The sequence below is a fragment of the Halichoeres trimaculatus genome, unplaced genomic scaffold, assembly GCF_033239565.1.
Source record: "Halichoeres trimaculatus isolate MK-OKI-2021-1 unplaced genomic scaffold, fHalTri1.1 fHalTri1_scaffold_2, whole genome shotgun sequence".
Taxonomy (NCBI): domain Eukaryota; kingdom Metazoa; phylum Chordata; class Actinopteri; order Labriformes; family Labridae; genus Halichoeres; species Halichoeres trimaculatus.
Window position 1 is genome coordinate 22,050,778 of NW_027437180.1, and position 17,712 is coordinate 22,068,489.

General features: G+C 41.0%; 1 protein-coding gene across 2 annotated transcripts; it reads left to right on the forward strand.

The window, feature by feature from the left end:
* The first annotated feature begins 1,721 nt into the window (after nucleotides 1-1,721).
* LOC141803001 (uncharacterized) lies at nucleotides 1,722-12,876 on the forward strand. 2 transcript variants are annotated; one of them, XM_074686868.1, is made up of 12 exons: nucleotides 1,722-1,940; nucleotides 2,044-2,119; nucleotides 2,480-2,869; nucleotides 3,234-5,132; nucleotides 5,220-5,308; nucleotides 5,430-5,488; nucleotides 6,640-6,803; nucleotides 8,060-8,225; nucleotides 8,316-8,507; nucleotides 10,473-10,694; nucleotides 12,343-12,502; nucleotides 12,589-12,876. In XM_074686868.1, the coding sequence occupies exons 2-12, from the start codon at nucleotides 2,077-2,079 to the stop codon at nucleotides 12,658-12,660; spliced, it is 3,456 nt and encodes a 1,151-aa protein (XP_074542969.1). In that variant the 5' UTR covers nucleotides 1,722-1,940; nucleotides 2,044-2,076; the 3' UTR covers nucleotides 12,661-12,876. The 2 variants fall into 2 exon arrangements, with proteins under 2 accessions (XP_074542969.1, XP_074542961.1); XM_074686860.1 differs by having other exon boundaries at nucleotides 1,722-2,119.
* Nucleotides 12,877-17,712: the final 4,836 nt, after the last annotated feature.

Below are 17,712 nucleotides of genomic sequence, written 5' to 3' on the forward strand. Positions count from 1 at the left end.
ATTAAATGAGAAAAAGTGCCCTCTGGAGGAATTTCTGTGAATTACATGTGGAATAAAGGCGCCTGAGAAGCCCTGCCAATAAACCTATACTCATGCAGATGGGATTCTGCTGTTATTGTCACCTGAGAAAAAAATGACAATGTCTAGATGACCTTTTAGTGATTGAGAAATGTAATTTAGTGTCTTGTTGGTAAGTCACCCATATTTGACACAGTTGGTTGTCATGCAGTGAGTTGTAAAGCAAAGCCTTTTGCCTTGCAGTGTGGAAGTTGTTAGTTTAATATCAGGTTGTGGGTTTGGGATGTCCCTAATGAGTTGGATTGTGCATAATCGTGGGGTTAAGGGATGAAAACAGAGAGTGAGGAGGAAAAGGGGAGGGATAAGAGAAGAGAGATGAAAAGAAGACAAACAGCAAAATAAAAAGGTCAAGGGTTGAAGTCTAAAGTGTGTCGCACTAACCACTAAAGCATCCAACCAAACATTAGTAAGCAATGTATAAAGCGTGTATCCTTGGTGACTTTATTCATTTAACTTCTTTTATCTTCTGTGATTTTACAACTCTAGGGAGTCATCTCTAAAGAACTTCCTTTTAGAGGAATACTTTAATTATGCACTCCATAAGTTTTAAACTCTTTCCCGCTGATGCTTTGGAGTTGCAATGAATTTCAGTCAGGGGACTTATTTCAAGAAGGAAGAACCCAAAAGATTTGACGAAATTCTGTATTACTCAACAGAGTGACAACCATTAAATCTTCTCATCTTGATTCTGGAGGGACTGGTTCAGATGCTGGTTCAAGGTCAGCAACTAAAATTCAGTTAAAGGAGAATTGTTTACCTTGGAATGCAAAGAAAGCTGCAAATCAATCATCAGGTCTCAGTGGGTGATATAAGGGTGCTTTTGAACAATCCTGAAGAAGGGGCATCCAGCTGCAGGTGTTCTGCTTAATGTACTTTAAGTTTTGGGGGATTCAGCAAAGTTTCCTTTTTTGTTTTCAAATTAAATGTTTTTGGGCATCTATTTTGTACATTGTGTTTATGTTTTTTTGCAAACACAATTACTGTTTTAGGAGCATTATAAGATCATTGACAGTGACAGTGTGGAAACACACAGTGCACTTTAATTTCTCAGGTGGTAAACACTCAGAAAGTTGATTGTGAAACAGTGGACACTTCTCAACCTCAATGGCTGAGGGGAACTGATCAAAACAATGGTTGATGGATGCAATTAATGAATAACTGGAGAACTGCTGTGAAATGTGATCATAATGTCTAGTAAGTGCAAACCCGCAGTGTTTGATTTGGGACAACGCTGCCCTCTAAGATTTTGTGCACTGCTCTCCGAAGTACTTATTGTACACAGTGCACTTCATGTGAGTGTACTTAAAGAAGTAGCCTATGCAATTTGAGACACAGCCTTGCTCTTCATCAGAAACTTGGTGAACTGTGCTGCTGGCCACCACCACCTCTGGATAACCTTTGGAAACGCCCATGAAAAACTAGACTCTAAGGTAACTAATGACTGTTTTTTTTTTTTAACCGTGTTGCACACTGTGGTAGTGTCAGTACTAGAGCCCTAATGAACTGTCCCTTTACTTTCGTGTCCTCAAACCTCCTGCTGTTATAAGTTTCCTGTGTTGCGTTTAATGCTCTCTGTAAAAACCAGCTCCTGCCGCGACCGCTGGATTCCTTCCTCTCATCTTTGGAAATGTGTTCAAACGACCACAGTTACAGCCTGGAGGCGGTGTTAACCAACCTCCTGTAGTCTGCCCATCCATCCATCCCGGATGATTGGACTCACTGTCTGAACACGTGTGTCTCATTTAGGTGAGCGCGCGGAGCCGCGCTCCTGTCAGCACGGCGGTTTCCGTTTGGAGGAAATGATGGAGAAGGAAAGTTTGTGACGCCGCTCCATGTTGTTGGGACTATCCACAGGAAAACTGGTGAACATTTTATTCGCTGTTTGCTTGGTTTGTTACTCCTCGCCGAAACGCTCAAATAGCCTCTGATAAATCTGAGAAGTTTGTGTGGATACTGGATCAACAGATTCCCCAACTCTGAAATGTCTCATGATTGGAAATGCAGCTCCACGCCTTTCTGCTGCTCTTTATCATTACAACAGGTAAGGAAACCCGGCCAAGCTGGCACAATGCTGTATGTGTCACGACACTTTATTATTACTGTAACTTCAGTTATATGGCATTAAAATAATTATCTTGTAACTGCTCGTATTAAGTAAAGTAACAGTTTTGATATTTGTAATGTCACATCTTTTATTTGAGTCATGAATTTGAACTTTAGTTTTATATCACAATTTTGTTTCTTCATACTCAAAAACCTTATACATTATTATTCAGGGACAACTTTTTTTTGTTAAAGCCAGTAACCTTTTCCCACAAGTTCCCAGCTAGGGACACACAGAGTTCACATGTTTCATTCAGAGTGCCTATCTTTTTCCAGCCTCTCTCTTGTCTCCACACAGATAAAACGTTGGCCGTTCAGCACCACATCTGCTCTAGAGATGTCAGCCTGGACCATGAGCCTACTGGGCAAATCAGTCTCGCCATGCCGGGACCTTTTACTGATTCCACAGATGGACCTAACAGTGTAACCCATCACTCCTATGAAACCACACCAGTTTCACTTTGCACTTGGACATTAAGTCTCCCTCTTAATCGGACGGTACTTTTAAAAGTCGTATGGTTAGAAAGCAACTTGAGTATTTCAATTCATTGTGTTTCAAATGAGGAAGATGTGGCTCTAGAGAGCAGTGGAGGAACGGCTCTGCTGTCCGGCTGTGACAAAAACAAAGCAACACTCTTTCTAACAGCACCAAGACTGTCCTCAGATGCAATTCAGCTGGCCTATTATGGTGAGAAACGGTTACCTTATTATCCAGTTGTGTTACTGACTGCATGGCCTAGATGCTGGATCACAAGAGTTTAATTTAGTTGAACAAAACAAGATTATGTTTCGTACTGAGCTTCTTTTTTTTTCCACACACCCTGTAAGTGGAGTATTTTTGTTTACAGTGATGGTCCATTTGGCTGTAAAGCATGTAACCATGGAAACATGCTATGGAAATATAGTGTTAAAAATGTGTTTTGATCCCTGTATCTGTCGGAAAGTTCTTATCCCACTCACTGTGGTGTGAGAGTTACAGGTCATGTTGTGATTTCTCCTCTATCCCCTCTCACCCTGTCTCTATGTTTTTGTGTTTGTTCCTGGTCATCCAGTCCAGGAAGATGACCCACATTCCTCAGAAGACCACACCAACCCACATTCAAACCAAGAGCGATGGTCTCAGACAGGAATCAGCTTTACAAGAAGTGCTCCCACTGGTGCCAAGATAGTGAGTGGGGAAGAAGGGGGCAGAGGTCAACTCCACGAAGGTCTGGGCTTGAGTTCTGGGACGTATACCTCCTCTCTGGACCAGGATCTGACTCGCCCCACCTCAATCCTGCAGGGGCTCACTGTGGCTGGGAGAGCTGATAGGGAAACTCGCTTTCTTCCTGAGGAAAGAGAGAACAATGGAGCGGATACATCTGGAGCGGCTCCCCTCACCGATGGTCCCACGTCTGCCAAAGAGAGGACACACCCCTATTTTCAGCCAACACGTAGTACAAACTCACTTTTTCACACTACAGAGACCAGAAACTTGAGGAATGAGCTCCCCAAAACACAATCAGCATTGACACACAAAACAGAAAGCACCTCTAACACTTTGGATGGCACAGATATACAAAACTCAACCGTCACTCAACCTACTTTGGTGAGCTCCAGCAGCCCATCTCTTATCTCTTCTTCACCTGAAACAACTGAGGAGAGTGGTACCATCTTATTCCCACATGATGGAGCTGTTTCTGTGCCATCTGATGAGAATCTACTCCTTCCCTGGAGGAGTCATCGAAGCACAGACGGACTAAACTCTGATCTGACTTCCTCTATCACCTCTGATCCTTTACAACCTCCCACTGAACCTCCAGAGGAAACCTCAACCAGAGCAAACACTGATATAAAACCCACTGCATCCTCATCCTCACAGGGTCCTGGCATGGCATACTCCTCCTCCACCACCATCACAGACATCAGCACCACTATTGCTGCTTCATTTCATCCAAACAGGAGCACAAACAGCTCTTTCGTATCTGCAACATCAGATACAACAAACCAGTCTGATGTGTTTGGGTCCTCCGAAAAGCCTGGGAATTCAGAGATACTTCCCTCTTCCTCTTCATCCACACGTAGTCAAACAAACTCTCCTCAAAGCACAGAGAGCATCACGCCAACTCCTTTCACAAACTCATTTTCCACACAAGAGGAAACGCAAACAGCAACACAAAGCATACGTAGCACATCTGATGCCATCTCCTCCTCACCTGATATGAACAAAGTTGATGATGGGGTATTTGGTTTAACAGAATCTTCTTCTACACCTGGAGCAGCACTGATGCTGGGAGATGTAGTCCAGAGCTCAGCTGTTAGCAGAAACACTGAGAGCTACACTTTACATTCCACTTTAACAACTTTTAATGACAACTCACCCACAGATTCACTGACATCTGCTCCTCTCCTGTCAACAAATGAAACTGAGCTTTCATTTACAGGCTCTCAAAGGCTTCAAGCTCACTCCACATATCCAGGCACTGCCCTGTCTACTCCTGCAACCTCGCTTTTTTATCCTGTTACCACTCCATCCACAGCACACAAACCCCTCTTGGAATTATCAACAATCTTAAAAACATCAACCGTCAGACCTACATCTTCACACAAAGCCCATACACAAAAACACCTGTCTCTACCATCTTCAACTGATGCCTTAGCTACACATAAACCGACCCAAGACTTGAGTATAACACAAGCGTCCCCCCTCTTGCTCACTACCTTAAAACAAGATGATGGCACTGGAGAGAAACAAAGTGACTCTGGGCTGTTGTTCCAAAGCAGCACAACTAGACAGACTCCCACAGCTGGATCTCCACAGCAAAATCTGCCCCTTACCATGCCACACGTTACCCAGGATCCCCCTACAACTGTTCAGACCTCTGTTTTGAGCTCCAAACCTACCAGGAGCTCCACAACCAGTCGGACACCAAAGTTTTACATCGTACCAGACCAGCCTGCCGCCATCAGAGGTAATATTTTTGCATGCATGTGTTAATTACATCAGCTTTTCAGTGTTTGGGCTTGTTGTTGTGACATTGTTTGCTTACTCTGTCCAGTGGAGTCAATTGAGCTGTTGCTGCAGATCATTGTTGAAGAATCCAGGACTGATTTGAGGTCCAGCCTGGAAGAAGAGGCAGCTGCTTGGGTGAGACTTTATGCACACAAACATATAAATAAATAGTGATGTGCTGAAAGAATTAACTGTCAAACTTTTTTTGAAGTTTATCGTATAGAATCTTAGAAGTTTTATTCTGTGTTTCTCTCAGATGGAGCTGTACCTGCATCGAGCCCCGGGGTTCAACAGGCTGCTGGGAGTCTGGAGCAGGTGGGGCACTACATACATGGCAATGCACAGATGAAGTGTGGTGGTACTTTATTTAGCCCGAGTTTTTTCCACTCACCCCAGCACCACCAGGTAGCCATACCACTCTACTCTGATCCACTCTCTATTAAATAAAACCACTAGGGCAACAAATACAACTAAAGGAGCAACGCAAAATAAGAGATGGAAAAAATTATCCTCATTTTCAGCTGATTGAAATTTGCACGAACTTGCATGAACACAGATTTCATATTAAAAAAAACACCAAACAAAAACCCTGATTGAGTTTTAAAAACAGTATCATGCTGTTTCTTTAACAAGTAGTTTACTTATCTTTCCATGCAGCTCTCCAAAGTCTACAAATAAAACCCTGTTTACAACTTTTCAACTTACAGAATATAAAGCAAAACAAAGAAGTCCTGAAAAATGTGTCCCTTGTTATGATTTTCTAAATTTGGTTGGCTACTTTCTGTGGTCTGAAACTAAGTCATTTTGAAAACTGATTCTGTAAAAGAATAAGTACATTTCCAAAACTTTTCAGATAGACATTTTTAGGTGAAAATTCTGCAAAAATGTATTCTTTGCTGTTTGTTGATTACATTAAATTCAGGTATATTATATATCCAGAGAATGAATATTTGCAACTGATTTTCCAAAACTGAGAAGTACTTATTCTCACCATTCAGTCGTTCAGGAGTTTTAGGGAACATCAACGAAAAACTTCAATTGTTACAGGTAAAATATTGAGTTATATTTTATTAAAAGTGAAGCCAACTGTAAAAAGAATTGTAAGCGATATTGGAGTTTTTAATTTTGGTTTATATTGTACAAACTGAGGAAGAAAATATCCAGTTGACTTTTTTTGGATTTGGAAAAAAGGCTCAGTTGGAAAGTTTGTTCAAATTTTCCTATTCCACAGCAGATGAAGTATTCTCTTTTCATCCAAATGGTAAGCAGAGCCTTTGGTATTTTTGGATCTACATTCAGAGCAGTGAAAGTGTGGTTATTTTCAACTATGGTCAGGTTTTTTTACTTGTCAAAAGTTTGGATGCTTTGATCTACAACCGGGAACTAATTGTACCAAAAGCCAAATATGCAGATGGATATCTTACTATTATGTACAGAAGGTTAATTTTCTGTTGTTGTCGTTGCAGTGGCCATGCGGTTCAGAGTCTGGTCCAGTTTGAAACCAGAAAGTCTCTGAAGTGGCTCGGCAAGTCCGGACCGTTGTCACTGCTGGAAAGAACGGGACTCGCTCAGGCTGTTCGAGAGGGGAGGAAAATCAGATCCTCAAAGATCGTCAATATCACACTGGGAGGTAAGCAGAAATCAGCCCATCAGTGAGGCCGTAATTGTATAGATTTTATTCAAAGAAATGCTATACACAGACATTTGAAATACCAAACCTTTGTCCAGTGTCCAGCCCTCAGAAAGCTGACCAAAGATTCAAACTTTCATGTCTTTAGACGTTTCTTTCTGGGGAGCTTTCACTGCGAGTAATTTTCCACGTCTCACCACAGATCTTCTGTCATCTGTTTATTCCTCAAACTGTCTAATGCCCAAAATATACTTGAACTGCAGTGACTTTACAGACAACACAGTTCTTCACTTCTTACTTGATTGACCCACTTGAAGACGACTCTTGTAAACACCATAACTCAGTTAGTTTGACTCAGTTTAGCTCACAATCTAGTTTTGCTAAATCTGATTAACATGCCTCACTTACTTGGACATTTAAGTTGTTTGTATGGCCTCTAATCTTTCACACATTAGACTTTTCTACCCATTTACATGAAAGAAAATTGGCACAGGGTTGTGACTGCATCTGTTGTCAGAACACTTTAATGTGTCATTCCCTACTCTCTCATAGTAACTTCATTTAGCCTTTTTTACTTCTACTAAAAGGTCATCATGTCTTCAGATCCTTTAGGGTAATAAGAATCATTTGAGTAAGGCTCAAATTACACAGTATGAATGAAACCTAGCTAAAATAAACATGTTAACATGTGGACAAAAATACATTGAATCAATCCATACAGGTCAAAAAATGTAATTATACTGGATCAGATTAGTTCCATGACCTGTTATACATTTTTACTGCTTTAAAGGAAACAGAAAAAAGTGTAGCTGACATTATGCTTTACAAGTCTTAGTTAAATCCTCCTGAGAAAAAAAAAAAAAAAACTAACTCAAATGTGTCCCACTTAAACCCATTTTTTTGTTTTAACCAATGCCTGAAGATGCTTGTTGTCTGGCCACAGCACTTTACTGTTGCTTATTTGCATGTTTATGTGATTTCCACACATACTTTCCCGCTGCTGTGAAAAGTCTCACAAGTGCAAAAGGAATACAATTCCACAACTGAAAATAGCCCACATCAGATGCTCCATTTGTGGACTTACTAAGCTGCTGTGCTGACATTCCTCTTTCTGATTTGCAAATTAGTGTGAACACTGTCATGAAAGCTGTTGAAAGTGAGCTCAATTGAAGGCATGATCTTTGAGTGTGATTTGTTCAGATCATTGGAAGTGTAGAAAAACAGAAGTCTGGTTCTTACAGATATATTTCCTTCAGGTCTACAGGGTGATGTGTGTGACTGGTTACTGCAGTGCCCAGAAGGATATAAATGTGTGTCTCAGCCTGACTCTTCAAACTACAGCTGCTCCTCTATCTGCAACTTTGATCACTGCCACCACCACGGCATCTGCACACACCATCCAGGACAGCTTCCAGTTTGCCGGTGAGAGAACATTCACCTGACAGTATTTGTGTTTCACCATCCACTCAATGTTTTTGTTTTGGGCTGTGATTGCCTTTTTGTTTGTATCAGTTGCCTTGTAGGAGAGGACTTCTGGTACATGGGTCAGAGGTGTGATGTGAGGATGACTCGGGCGCGGCTCGTGGGCGCTTGTCTTGCTATCTTGCTCATCATGGTGACAGTCATCGGGGTTTTGGCCTTTGTTGCAGTGCGACGCTACAAAGCGGCTTTGATCCAGGCCAAAGTTGATCAGACTCGGAGCAGGTACGCAGGGACAAACTGATGTCGATTTAAAAAGAATGTTTGAATTTAGTCTATAATCACCTGAATTAAAAAAAGTCATTTTGTTTTCGGGAACTGGCACTGCCATACTTCTACTGTGGCACAGAATGGAAAAACTTACAGCATGCACCTTTTCAGAAGAACATGCACAAGTTGTGGGAGAAAGAAAAGAGTGTTTGCTTTTTTCCCCCCAAAGTTGTAGCTTATCATGCTCACAGAAGCTTCTATTCCTTAATGTAGAGGTGGGCAGCAATGTTAAACACGCCCATTTTTTATGCACTGGACCTCAGCAAAACATGAGATCTCTGTAAAATTCAAGGATGGGTAGCCTGACCAGAAACCATTATTTTCTTTGTCGTGTGTCCAAGTCTCTTTTACATTTAACACCTATTGATGAATTTTTCAGATTTTGTGGAACAAAATGAAAGTAAGTAGCAGTGACAAATTTATCCAATGCTTCTTATGACTTTTATAACCAGAATACTCACTGTGCATGCAAAATGAGAAAAGTAAGATAGCAATACCAAGCTTTCAGTTTCATCACCATTCCCCCTCATCTGAATATCTTTAACTAGGTAACAAACCATGCTGATCTGCTCACTCCACACACACACAAAAAAAAATCATCCACTTAAACAAACCAGGAACTGGGTTTAAGCTGCAGCTATAATCAGCCAATTATAGGTTTTGCCAAGTCCAAGAATTTGGTTGTTATTGGCTGCAAACAAAACATATTTAATAATTGTTTTATAGATCTGGGCACAAAAAGGATTAAATGTAGATTAGTCTTTGGACTCTTTGCTTAATCTTCCCCTTGGCTTCACAATGGATCTTACAAAATACCATAAGTAATGACAAAAACAAAAAAGAATTTAAGTTAAGAAAGAAATAGATACCTTGGGTGAGAGCACGTGTTGAAATTAAAAAGGGGAGAGAGACAGGAGGGTGTGACTGCAGACTATGAGGCTGTAATTACAACAACATCCACAAGGGGTCACCCTAAAGCTGCTAAACTGCACCGTGAATTCTGTGCTGCAGACTTTTGGCAAATTTTGAAACAGCCTGCTTTATTCCAAACGTCCACCCTCGAAACCTGCAATGCAGACACCCCTCGCTGTCATACAATACCGTGATATGTTCACTGTCATCACATGAAATGGTTGGTGAAAAGGGTTTTTGGGGGTAAGACGATGTAACTTATCAACTTCCATCATGATGCAACGTTTTCAAAAGAAAACCAACAGAAATTTTGAGTTTGATGTTAAAATAACTATCTTTCCACGCCTATTTCATTGTGATCTTTGGAGATACTTCCAGATGAGTCAGCCCAGTGTGAAATCTCAGTGTGGAAAAAATTTACCTGAAGCCCATGTGGACTTGATGATCTGTGGATGTGAACAGACATCTCAATATCTGTTTTACTGCTGTTTGGATTTTTCAGCCTCCCAAAGCTGCACAGGTCAAGAATTTACAACCATTTGTCCAATTGCAGACTCATAAAACAAAACTACAGGGGAGTCTATCTATCGCCACTTTGACAATGATTCATTTTCTGGCAGAGATTAACTTCTAATGTTGGGAAGGGAGACAGAAACAGTTCAGACAGGAAGTAATAATCTAAGGTTAAGCCTTAAATCCAAAGTGTCTCTGTAACTGTACAGAGAGAGCAGTCTTTGCAAAGGAAGCTGGACTCTTATGTCAGAGCTTTACTTTCTCCATTGGGGTCAGACACCAGAATAGTGAAGCTGTTAACACATCTTGGTTCACAACTCCAGAAACAACAGCACTTTGTTAGAGATAACCATTCCCTCCTTTTGGTCAGTTTTTGCTAATCTTTGTCTCCAAAGATGTTTAAAGCTGACCCAAAGACCCAGAATGCATTGCAGCAGACAACAAATATGAGACCCTGTGATTATTGAACCTCACGTGATGATTCTTTGTGCGCAGCTATCGCAGGTTCAACCATTTTGATGAGCTGTCAGGACGGTTCTGGTTGCGTTCGTGGGCAGGATCAGCAGACTCGCTGGATAATCCTGCTTTCACACGCTCTGATGAGTTATTGCACCTGCGGGCACTCGACAACCCCTGCTGTTACCACGACGACACACTGTCGCTGGCATCCACCTGCCCCAGCCATGGCACACGCATCAACACAATCTATCCACACAGGTACAAGCAGACTAACATACACAGTTCCAGGTTACTCCTGCAATCCTTTGTGCCTCCTTTCTTCTCTTAAATGTTCAGTGTTTTCAGGCTGACATGGTTTGCAAAGTAAAGCTCTAGCATTGTTCTAACATGAGTAACAGCTTTACTGCATTTGGTAAATAAAAAGAATTTCTGTCCAAACAGGGAAATTAACAAAATACAAAATACTTGAAGTCTGTGCTCTGTAAATAACTTTTCTCTGACATATAGAGGAAAAAGACAGAGTAAAATTAGGTCACCCATGCATTTATACAGGATGACTTAAGTAGCTGCAAGTACAACATGGTCCAAAGTTTGGTAACATTTTTCAAAATTCAGTAAAGACAATGTTAGTTTCAGTACTGGCAATTTACATCGCAAAGCAGGCTGTGGCAGTTGAATGGATCTAAATAATCTGACTGCTCAGCTGATCAAACACAAAATATTTAAAATGAATCTGAGGCCTTGTACACAAGTAGCCGGGTATTTACAAAAGCGAATATCTCCCCCTCATACGTTTCTAAAATCACTTTAGTCCACATGCACTGGGCAAATCCGCCAGTGAGTGCAGCTCAAATTATGCCACACCCATTTTTGGCAGTGTTTTTGAGACGCAAAACTCGTGCCATCCAATCAGGATGAAGCCCCATCATTCAGCTGTGATGTTCAAGAACCAAAAGCGGTGTCTACATAAAACCACTAAACCATAGTTTTCAAAAAATTCACACTTTGCGTGGAGTTTTCAGAAAACATTGTTTCAAGTGACGTAAAACTACGGTTTTGCGTAGACGACAGGCCTTAATGAATAAAAATGTATGCAGTTTCCCTAATACCTGGCTATGTGTGGACATGGTCCAAAATATTCAGAGCGTACAGTACATTAGAAAGGAGGCATGAAATTTTAGTTTTAAAGTAAACCCAAGCCTAAATAATGTGGATGATTATTCTTGCCAGGCTCTAGATGCAAATCAAATGTTCGTTTTCCTTTCAAAAAGTTTGGTCTCTCCCCCTCCAGATGACTTTATATGTTTGCAGAATATCTGACATCTAAAACTGCGCCGTCTTAGCAGTGTCTCATCAAAGTTGTTGAAGTAACCCTGAAGAGGGCTGAATGAACCCAAAGAGCAAATTTTTCAGTTTTAAGAGGGAAATATTTTGATGCATGATTAAAACTTTTGTGTTTCTTTCATTTTTTTAGTTGTAAATTTGCCGCTTGTCAGGAGACCTACCAACTAGTGATGTTGATCTCGCTGAGCTCTTGTGTGACTTTTAGAACAAGTCATTTGGAGCAGCCTGCAGTCTCATGTAGGAGATTACTCCAAAACATGGTTACTTTGCAATTTAATCCTTTGACAACATTTGTAGAAGATGCTGATGCTGAAAAAAAACTGTAAAAGTCATTTTAGTTTTTCATTGGATTTGTAACCTTGTTGATGATTGAAAACTGGCCTTTAATATTCTACCAAACTCTTGCTGAAACAACAAAGATAATGCATACATACATACATACATAGACAAATTTAACAGAGGTTGAATACATTAAACTCAATTTCAGTGTTTAACATACATGTCTTGTATTTACCCTGATGCTCAGTTTTTCTCTAACCTAATGTCTTTTCACACCCTGTAGCTCTCAGTATGGTTGGAGAGGAAGTGAGGTAAGCGTAGGAGATGGTGTGTTGGATTCTGGTAAGGCCAGTGACCTCTCTGTGTGTAGCTGGCCTGTTGAACCTATTCAGTGGACTCCTTTCCCAATTCTACAGCAGCTGGCATCTCACAGAACACCCACAGTGAGTTCTTGACATCTTTTGTTAATCTTTACAAAAGAAAAAGTGATATGTATTAAGTTTATGTTTTGTTCCTTTTGTGATATCAGGTTAGGGTGTCGAGGCCTCGGTCCTATTGTGAAGGTATGGAGCTGGTGGACATGAAGAGCTGGACTGCTTGAGACACAAAAAGAAGAAACAAAACTGTTCTTACACTGGTTTCTGTGACTGAACTGCAAATCACGTGGATTTGTTGATAACTGTAAGACAACAACTGTAAATGTGTATATGTGTTGATATGTGTGTATTTCTGTTAAATTGTAACGTTTTTGTTTTTCCTCAAACTTGTTTCTTGTAAGCTTATTCTGACTGCATGTGGGACATACTTTTACAATAGAGACTAATGCTGCGTTTCCACCAAGCAGTACGGGTCGGTTCAGTACGGTTTGGGACGGTTTGGGACAGTTAAGTCTGATCCCGTTTGCGTTTCCACAGCAAACTGTACCCTCTCGTGGTGGGCGGCGTGTAAGCCGCATGCCGGAAGCCGCAGCTGGTAAACAATAGCGCGACGCCGTAGCAGCTTACCCCGCTATTAAATCCAACAAAGAAGAAAACGCGACACAGTAAACAAAGAGCACGGATGGAAGACATGCAGCATTTCGTCCTCTCTGTGATTTTCACGTAACTCTCTGTTACAAAGTGCAATCAAGCTTCGTTTCAGAGAAGTCTGTGTGCCGCCAGGAGAAATGCAGCCGCTGTCGGGGTGAGTGACGATTCTTTTGACCAATCAACGGTCTGCAGTGTGTTGCTCCACCTCCCGAGAGCGGATCGGTTCAGTCTGGCACCCATACGAAAGGGTCCCAAAAAAGTGGGACGGCTCGTCTCGGTTTTTAGGGATCCGTCCCGGGATGAGTGTGTGGAAACGCCGCTAAAAGCGCACCGTACCGAGACGAACCGACCCGGACTGCTTGGTGGAAACGCGGCTTTAAGGGGCCTTCTTTGCAATACTCTAAAAGACATAAATGATACTCAGGAACAAATGAATACCACTTTATGCATCTGGCAATTCAAAAACAGTAGTCTGAGTGTGTTTAAATGTACTTACACGAGTCAGTGAAAATATCCTACAGGGTGCTTCATTACTTATAATTTGACCATAGCAACATTAAAAAACTTATTGAAATACGATGCAAGCTAAATATAATATAGCTAAATATATTAATATATAATATTTTTAATAGATTTCAATTTTTGTAACATTCTTTCTACACAGTTAGAACTCTGCGCGATAAAACATACTCCCTAATCATCCAAAATCGTTATCTGTGTGGCACTTCCCATACACCAAGTCACTTGAGGACCTATATTGAATGCTTTGCATGGATTAAAAGGATAATTGATATCACTTTGGTGTCTGTAAGGTGAATTTGTAACTGCAAGCAAAAAATGAAATGGAAAATAAGCTTTGCAAAAAAAAAGTATTTCCGCTTGTGTTCAACTTTTCTCTCAACACTAATTCAAAAACATCGATAAATATGCAACTCAAATTGTTTGAACCTTTTCTGATAGCATGAGTCTGTATAGGTTAAACAAAAAAATAGCTCACAAAGTTTTAGGATAAGATTGCAAAAATGAAAACCTTTGACAGCTAATCCTGTTTTTGCTCAGAATTTGGCAATCTTATTACCCATGGGGTAAGTTACTCTTTATCCATCCAATCTTCTTGTGGAAGATTGTTCCTGGAAAAACTGGATTATCAGCTCCAAAGTTTAAAGGGCCCCAAAAGCCTGAGATTGTTTGTGCATAATTTGAATGATCACATTTTTTTGTTGTGCAAGTACATTTACAGCTAGGGTGTGTTCTGCTGTAATACAGTTCCTAATCTCAAAAAAAAAAAAAAAAATAAGTTTTATTTCCGTGAGCCATTGCAGCTGTGGTACCTTATACTCCTGGAGCTGTACAACAAAATGTCAAATCACAATGTAGAGTAATCACGTATCAAGACAATACAGTGGGGAACCATAAAAAGACAATGAAAAAACAATTAAACTTTTGGGACTTGGGTTCACAAAAAAATTACCTGCAAGGTTGATGTGGCTCTAATGGTGGACGACCTCTGGGTTAAAATTGTGCCAAAACCTCTGACAAGTGGTCACAGAGGCGGGTTGTATTGATTTACTGCAAATGTATTGAGGCACTCATTCTTGCATTTGTTGGTGGTAAAACCAAATAGAAGTTTCCTTCAAATAAACCCGTGAAACTAAAAAAAAATATTTAGTCAATTTTCTGCTTTCCATGTTTTCACATGACCCCAAGGTGTATTCTGACAAAAAAAGTCAATAGCAGCCGGTTAATTCACAGCAGTACAGGGACATGTGGATAAAGTTTGGCTTATTTCTTGCGGGCCAGCTACATTAAGTTTTTTAGCCATAAACCAGTATAATTTGTTCATCACTTTTAATCTATATGTATGACCAACCACCGCCTTAACATGAGGACTACTGTGTGCTTCTAGCTTTTTATTTTTTGTAGTTATTTTTTTCTTTTGGAACAGCCTGTCAGAGCATTGACCACCCTATAGGACAGTGAGGCTAAAGAGCTTAAAAGTATGGAAACCCCCCTTGCACAAAGAGACAATCAGACACATTCTTTGTGAACAATTTCCTGTCTCTAAAGCTATTTGGAAACACTCTTGCAAAAAAATCCAGCATTGCCACTTCAGCATGTAGCATTGACCTAAATAAACAGTGAACCACTAAAATGGAGGAAGCATATGTGGCACTGTAACATGCAACTATGAAATTTTTCAACATGTGGGTGACCCACGGTTGCAAGTCTGGGTGAGGTATGACTCAGAATTTCTTGCCTTTGTTTTAGTAGTTGTGACATTTGGGGAAGTCTCAGTGACAGCCTTACATTTCACTTCAAAAAACAGGCCATGCTTTGCTAGCACTGCAGAGGGATAAGCCCCACACCCTCCCACTTTAGGATCACTGATATAAAATTGGTATGTTACATTGCAATTAAAAGACTATTACATGTTACTCCACAAGCCCCTCCCCTGAGTGTTTTGTATGAAACCCAGCTGGAATGTGATGCCATAAAAGACTGGGAAAGATTGGGAGAGGGTAAAAAATGTTCACCGACCTGACATTGCTCTCCTATAAATGTCCTTGTTCTGGGAAAAAGAAATAAGAGAGTGATTGATTTTAAAGAGACAGGAAGTGTGGTGATTAAAGGAAGAGAATGAATGTGTGTTAAGAGAGAGAGCGTGCGCGTGCCAGAGATAGGAAGAGGGATGATGAGTGAAAAGTGGACAGAAGCTACCTGCTAGCTTCTTCCATATACGGTCTTAGTCAGAGCCAAGAGCCAGGCCTGTGAATTTCTCTGACTGTGTGAGTGACCAATGCAGGGAGGGTGTGTATGTGTGTGTTGCAAAGCATGTGTGAGTCATGCAGGATAGCAAGCTTTTGAAATGGTATGAGTGTGCAGAGGAAATGTTGAGAAATCTCTGTTAAGTCTGGGAGGGGTTTAGTAAATGAGTGCAAAGTTTAAAAAGAGAAAATTCACTTTTATCTTCTTTTTTTTTTACATCCTCTGTTATATGGGTGCTGGGGAATGATATGGAAATCAAAGTGAAACTATAAACAGCATTTACACACTTGCATACATACTAAACAGCCTTATAAAGGGAGATTCATTCATTTCCTCAGACTGGTCACATGACCTGAGCAGTGCATTCTTCCCCCCATGTGACTTGCTCCAATATCTCCTTATATGGACGTCATCCAAAGGAACTCTTAAAGGGATGGTTGTCCTGCCTTGGGTCTATACTTGGTGTGTGGGTGTGTGTGTGTGTGTGTGTGTGTGTGTGTGTGTGTGTGTGTGTGTGTGTGTGTGTGTGTGTGTGCGCGTATACGTGTACATGTGTGTCTCTGGAGCAGGATAATACTAGTCTGGAGGTAATTCCCTGATCAGCTAATTCACCCCCCTCTATGCTGCCCTGAGCTGCTCTATAACCTCTTGACATATGGACGTTTGTGTGCATTAGTAAATCTGTTTCTGATCACTTCCTGCATGTATCTGCAGCATTGAAGCCCTGTGAAACCTACTTCCTGTCTTTTTCTTGAGCTTGCTCCTAAATATCCTTATTAGGAACACATAGGGCCAGTGAGAATCCCTTGAGTACATTTATGAGTCTTTGTCCAGTGCCCTTATTGAGTTGAAAGCACCCTGACCCACCCACTTAGTCTTTGGTCAACTTGTACGACACACAAGGAGCTGCCTTGTGTGACATAGTTGGGTGTGTGCATGTGCAGGTGTGTAAATGCATATCAAAGTGAGCCTTGACCCCTCATAGGTTTTGCAGCACCAATTATAGGTGTGTCACCGGAAATAAATCAGCTGTTTTGTCACATTTCATTGAGGCAACTAAAGTTAATCTGCTCCAACCTTTCACTCCAACAGTTCTAACTCAGTGATGAAAGATAGGAGATTTACAGCCTCCAGTGTTTGCTGTGAACATACCTCAGTTTGACTACATGTATCAGTGTCACCCCTCTCTGTATATGTGTGTATGTGTGGGGTGTGAGACACTGGTATGCTAGGGCAGTCGTGTCAGCTGGGGTGTTAACACTGCTGTCAGTGACCCTGAGACTGCAACCACCCCTGTGTCCTGGCACTGCTAACCACCACAAGCATCGGCCATGAATGAGGGAATGCTGCTTTGCAAATGCATTAGCACAGTCTTCACTGAAGTTCAGTGCTGTTTTATTCCTTTCATGCCCTTCACTTACTAATCAGTCATGACAGAACAGAATATACAAATCTATCAGTGCTTAAATGTAGGCCCCTTCTCGTAATACATGTATTTAATGTATTGTCCTTGCCTGAATTACTTTAAAATATGCTCGTTACCTCAAAGTACCATGGCGAAGTATATCAAAGCACGCATCTAAACTTATTTTAAACTTAAGGACTGGACTATGTGATTAGCTGCAAGAACTATGTGATTTGTTGCAACACGTGTATACCAATCCTATTGCGTTAATGATAATTGTTAAGGGCTATTATATATGTTTCATTGAACAAGGGGCAATCCCAGATTGATAATATCGATAGTATATAGGTTAGTCTTCATGTTGCCTGTCCCCTCTATCCTGTCAGAGCACAGCAGCGTTATCTGCATGCGCCACACCCAGTGGTTGCAGCAGAACCAATCAGAAGGCGCTGTG

Bases quoted from the DNA above. Each gene is read 5' to 3' on its own strand.
- LOC141803001 (XM_074686860.1), top strand. From the start codon at position 2,077: ATGCAGCTCCACGCCTTTCTGCTGCTCTTTATCATTACAACAG. The intron at 5,133-5,219 runs GTAATATTTTTG...TACTCTGTCCAG, and splicing joins CCAGCCTGCCGCCATCAGAG to TGGAGTCAATTGAGCTGTTG. The intron at 6,804-8,059 runs GTAAGCAGAAAT...TATTTCCTTCAG, and splicing joins CGTCAATATCACACTGGGAG to GTCTACAGGGTGATGTGTGT.